The sequence below is a fragment of the Chiloscyllium plagiosum genome, chromosome 7 (assembly GCF_004010195.1).
Source record: "Chiloscyllium plagiosum isolate BGI_BamShark_2017 chromosome 7, ASM401019v2, whole genome shotgun sequence".
In the NCBI taxonomy this organism is placed as follows: domain Eukaryota; kingdom Metazoa; phylum Chordata; class Chondrichthyes; order Orectolobiformes; family Hemiscylliidae; genus Chiloscyllium; species Chiloscyllium plagiosum.
In genome coordinates, this window is record NC_057716.1 from 106,197,464 (window position 1) to 106,203,288 (window position 5,825).

Below are 5,825 nucleotides of genomic sequence, written 5' to 3' on the forward strand. Positions count from 1 at the left end.
TTAGGGACGGGAAATAAATAAATGCTGACCTTGCCAATAACACCCACAGGCAAATGTGAGGACTGCAGATGCTGGAAACCAGAGTCTAAATTAGAGTGATGCTGGAAAAGCACAGCAGGTCAGGCAGCATCCGAGGAGCAGGAAAATCGACGTTTCGGGCAAAAGCCCTTCATCATTCTTCATTCCTGATAAAGGGCTTTGCTTGAAACTTCGATTTTCCTGCTCCTCTGATGCTGCCTGAACTGCTGTGCTTTTCCAGCACCACTCTAGTCAGTAACACCCACATTCCATGAATGAATGAAAATGCCGACTGCGTTTTGTTACGACACAGCAGTGTACCCTTCCACTAATTAAACCAAACACACAGAAAAGCTCACCTCACTTCCTAATCTGTTAAAGTATGAGTGACAGAAAACTCCCTAAATTCCATTATTCTTTAACTCCGTTATTCTATAACTCTATAAGTGATCATTAAATAGCCACTATTTACACTCTAACCCCCCTTTCTCTTAAACATCTGTTGTCTACCTCCAACTCTATAACAATATACAGATCCAATAAAAACCCCGATTAAAATTACATCAACTTCATTTTCAAAACCACCCAGCGGCTGTTGTCGTTGGCGTCTGTCTCCCTCTGGCTATAGATCTTCCTGGGTCAGCCTCGGTCTTTTGCTGCAAAGATGTTTCATATGAACAAGGTACCTTTAATAGAGTGTGTTTTGGATGGCAGTCTCTCTCTCGCTGGCAGTTTACTCTCTCACTAACTTTCTAAGTGCCCACTTCTTAATACCCCATACATTGGATTGTCTCATTGGTTCAATGTTGTCAAAAGAGTAAAATTCAAATTCAATTGGGTTTTAGTACTCTGGCGCATAATTTAAACTGATTGGTTAAATATGAACTGTTGTGAACATAGCAGCCAAATGTTACATATTTTTAATTTTCCCGTAGATTCCGAGACTGCTAGTCAGTCACATGACAGGTGCCTGCAAACTCTCACTGCCAAAACAGCCTTCTCTCTCTCTCTTAAAGGTGCAGTACATGCCTTCAACTTCATCACAATTTCCACTGAGAATTGGAATGGTTTGATTGGTTGTTCACCTGATCTGGGTGATATTGTTTCTCGTGTCAGTGCGGACTCAGTGGGCCGATGGTCCTTTTCCATGCTGTATGACTCTACGTGTTATGGTGTAATGGGTTAATGGGTGGTCCTCAGATCTTCAGGCCCAGCATAATCCAGACTGATTGGAGTTTAAAGAACTCAAGCAAGGAATTAGGAGAGCAAGAAGGGGCCATGAAATGACCTTGGCAAGTAGGGTTAAAGAGAATCCCCAAGGCATTCTATACACACATTGAAAACAAGAGGCTAACTTGGGAGAAGATAGGACCACTCAAGGATAAAGAAGGGAACTTATGCCTGGAGGCAAGGGATGTGTGTGCGATCCTTAATGAGTACCTTGTGTCAGTATTCACCTAGGGGAAGGATATGGAGGATAGCGAGATTTGTGTGGAGCATGCTAATATGCTAAGACATTTTGAGATCAAGAAAAAAAGTGGTGTTGAATCTCTTGAAGAGCATTAAGGTGAATAAGTCCCTGGAGCACGATGGTATCTATCCCAGGTTACCAAGAGAGAAGATTGCTGGGGCCTTGACTAAGATCTTTGTATCCTGGCCAGGCATTGGAGAGGTCCCAGAGGACTAGTGACTAGCTCATGTTCTTCCTCCGTTTAAGAAAGGAAATGGGAATAGTCCAGGAAACTATAGAACAGTGAGTCTCACCTCGGTGGTTGGGAAGCCATTGGACAGAATACTTAGGGATGGGATTTACGCACATTTGGAAAAGCATAGCCTAATAGGGACAGTCTCAGCATAGTTTTGTGCAGTGCAGGACATGTCTTACTAACTTGATTGAATTTTTCAAGGAGGTGATGAAGGTGACGATGAGGATCGAGCAGTGGATGTTGTTTATATGGATTTTAGCAAGGCTTTCGACAGGATCCCTCATGGTAGGCTCATCCAGAAGATTTAAGATACATGGGTTCCATTGTGATTTGGCCATGTGGATTCAGAATTGGATGCCTATAAATGGCAGTGTGTCGTGGTGGAAGGTTGTTTTTCAGGCTGAAGGTCTGTGACTAGTGGTTTTCCGCAGGGATCCATACCGATACCTCTGCTGTTTGAGACATACAAATGACTTGTATGAAAATGTAGATGAATGAATTGAATTGAATTTATTGTCACGTGTACCGAGGCACAGTGAAAAGCTTTGTCTTGCAAACAATGCAAGCTAATCTCAGAGTTATGTAGCATAGACAAATAAGTAAATAATAGGTAAACAGCGGCAAAAACAAAAACACAGGTACAGGTGAATGTTAAGTTTTGTAACTCTATTCAGTATTCTAACAACAGTAGGGTAGAAACTGTTACGAAACCGGCTGGTGCATGTGTTCAGGCTTCTGTACCTTCTCCCCGATGGTAGAGGTTATAGAAAAACATTGCCTGCGTGGGATGGATCTTTGAGGATGCTGGCAGTCTTTCCTTGACAGCGGGCCTGGTAGGTGGCTTTTATAGATGGAAGGTTGGCCTTTGTGATTGTCTGGGCCGAGTTCACCCCTCTCTGTAATTGTCTCCGATCTTCAATGGTATAGTTGCCATACCAAATAGTGATACATCCAGACAGAATGCTCTCGATGGCGTACCTATAAAAGTTGGCACGGGTATTCGCCGTTGTGCCAAACTTTCTAAGCTGCCTGAGGAGGAAGAGACGTTGCTGGGCCTTTGTAACCAGTGCGTCCACATGAAGAGTCCGAGAAAGCTTGTTGTGGATGACCACTCCCAGGAGCTTGACACTCTCCACTCGTTCCACCTCTGTGCTGTTAATGTGTAGGGGGCCATCAGTAAATTCCTGCCAAAAGTCAATAATGAGTTCCTTGGTCATGTCGGCATTAAGAGGTAGATTGTTCTCAGTGCACCATTTTTCCAGGTCTTCCACCTCCCGTTGGTAGTCTGTTTCATCGCCATCTGAGATTTGACCGACTATGGTGGTGTCATCAGCAAACTTGCAAATGGCAATAGTCTGGTATTTGGCGATGCAGTCATGGGTATACAGTGAGTACAGTAGTGGACTGAGTACACAGCCCGGGGGGGGGGGGGGGGGGGGGTGAGGGGGGCTCCAGTGTTGAGTGTTAGTGAGGATTAGTAGGTTTGCAGATGATACAAAGATCAATGGAGTTGTGGATAGTGTAGAAGGTTATCAAAAGATACAGAGTGATACAGATCAGTTGCAGATATGGGCGGAGTTTAATCCCACTAAGTGTGAGGTGCTGCACTTTGGGAGATCAAATGTTAAGGAGAGTATACATTTAATGGCAGGACTCTGAACAGCATGGATCTTGGAGTTCAAGTCCATAGCTGCCTGAAAATTGCCAAGCAACTAGATAGGGTGGTAAAGAAGGCGTATGACATATTTGTGTTTATTGGTCAGGGAATTGCGTAAAAGAGTCAGGATGCATGTAACAGGTTTATAAGACTTTGGGAGTTAGGCTGCACTTAGAGTATTATGTTCAATTCTGGTCACCACATTACAGGAAGGATGTGGAATCTTTGGAGAGGGTTCAGAAGAGGTTTACCAGGATGCTGCCTGGATTAGAGGGTATGAGCGATAAGGAGAGGCTAGAAAACCTCAGGTTGTTTTCTTTGGAGCAGTGGAGGCAGAGGGGAGATCTGAGGGGATTCTATAAAATTATGAGATGCACAGATAGGGTTGACGGTCAGAATCTTTTTTCCAAGAGTTGAAATGTCTAAAACTAGGGAGCATGCATTTAAGCTGAGAGGAGGAATGTTCAAAGGAGCCAATGAGGGCACACTGCCAGGGGAGATGGTGGAGGCATATACAATAGGGACATTTAACAGACTTTTATATAAGCGTGTGAATATGCAAGGAATGGAGGGATATGGGCCAAGGATAGGCAGAAGGGATTAGTTTAATTTGGCATCACGTTCGGCACAACATGGTAAGCTGAGGGGTCGTTCCTGTGCTGTACTGTTCCATGTTCTATGCAACTGGCCCAGTGCCAAGCCAGCATCCAGGGCAGTGGTCCATTTGGTACATCTGGGGAAAAGTGATTCTTGGAGAAGCCTATCTGGAAGTGTGTGTCACCCACGATGTTGGAAGGATGTTCACAATTTTTTTGAATACGTGCTGAGGTGATTTACTGGAATGTTTCCTTGAATGATGGGAAGTGGGAGAAAGAGAAATTGTATCCACTGGAGCGGGGAAGGCCAGGGGAGATGTCATCAGATTTAGGACTGAGTTCAGGAGGAGCTTCTTCACCCAAGGGATTGTGAATCAGTGGAATTCCCTGCCCAGTGAAGAAGTTGAGGCTACCTTGCTGAATGTTTTAAAGGCAAAGCTAGATTTTTGAACAGTAAAGGAATTAAGGGTTATGATGAGAGGGCGGGTAAGTGGAGCTGAGTCCACTGAAAGATCAGCCATCATCTTATTGAATGGCGGAGCAGGCTCCAGGGGCCAGATGGCCTACTCCTGCTCCTAGTTCATATGTTCTTACATAACTGCACAGGAAGATCAGACACAGACAGCAGGACAATAACAGTCGAGAGTATGTTGCTGGAAAAGCACAGCAGGTCAAGCAGCAGCTGAGGAGCAGGAGAATCGACGAGTCAGGCATAAGCTTTCTGAAAGGCTTTTGCCCAAGACGTCGATTCTCCCGTTCCTCGGGTGCTGCCTGACCTGCTGTGCTTTTCCAGCAATACACTCTCGACTCTGATCTCCAGCGTCTACAGTCCTGACTTTCTCTGAGCAGGACAAGAACACCCTGACGCTCCAGTCCAGGACTCTCTTGAATGTGAGCTTCTCACTTTGAGATGGGAACACTGTTTTTGCTGAGCAACGAATCATTCCTCTCTGTTCTGTGCTGTCCCCCTCCCTGCCCCAGGTTCCGTTACTCTGAGGACGATGTTGTTAGCTACATCCTGCAGATCCTCCAGGGTCTTGAGTACCTGCACAGCCGACGTATCGTTCACCTGGACATCAAACCGGACAATGTCATTGTCACCTACCTCAACGTCATCAAGCTGGTGGACTTTGGCAGTGCCCACTTCTTCAATGCTACTGTGCCAAAGCCGCTGGGTCGCAGAGTGGGCACTCCGGAGTATATGTGTGAGTGTTACGCTAGGACCTGACCCCCTGGACCTGAGGTAGAGAGAAATGTCCACAACTGATCCCAGTCAGGGAGCCATTGCCATCCTCCACACCATATCCACCCTTGGTAACCCACTGGATAATGGTGCCACCTCAGAGCACACCATCCTAACACTGTTACCTCCACTAACAGTAACAGGTGGAGGGGGAATCAAGGACACTGAGGAGCAGCAGCTCCCCCTTCCTTCCTCTAAACCATCCCCCCACCCACTCTCCACCCATTACCCAACTGTATGTTCCAGTATGTCTCTATTTGGGAGTTAATGTGTATGTGTAAGTCTGTGTGTGTGTGTAGGTGTCTGTGTGTGCATGAGTGTAAACATGTGTGCATGTGTTAATGTGCATGCGTGCGCGTAAAAGTATGTGAAAATATCTCTGTTAGTGTGTGCCAAGTGAGTGTGTGTATGTGTGAGTTAGTGAGAGTGTGTATGTATGGGCATGTTAGTGAGTGTGTGTGAATGTCTGTGTGTGTATGTGTTAGCGAATGTGTGTCAGTGTGTGTAACTGTGTTGTGAATGTGTGTGTATGTGTAAGTGAGTGTTTGTGAGTGTGTCAGTGTGTATGTATCTATGAGTGTTAGTGACTGTGCGTCAGTGTGTGT

At 45.5% G+C, this 5,825-nt stretch overlaps 2 protein-coding genes across 2 annotated transcripts in view; one reads left to right on the forward strand and one right to left on the reverse strand.

Annotated features, from left to right (window-relative positions):
- Positions 1-5,825, reverse strand: part of LOC122551955 (striated muscle preferentially expressed protein kinase-like) — a 267,850-nt gene that overhangs the window by 215,476 nt on the left and 46,549 nt on the right. The window lies entirely within an intron of this gene.
- The window catches only part of LOC122551837 (striated muscle preferentially expressed protein kinase-like), a 12,214-nt gene continuing 11,241 nt past the window's right edge, over positions 4,853-5,825 (forward strand). The window contains exon 1 of the mRNA XM_043694355.1: positions 4,853-5,182. Within this exon, the coding sequence (XP_043550290.1) occupies positions 4,888-5,182 (295 nt within the window). The 5' untranslated portion in view covers positions 4,853-4,887. The remainder of the gene's footprint in view (positions 5,183-5,825) is intronic.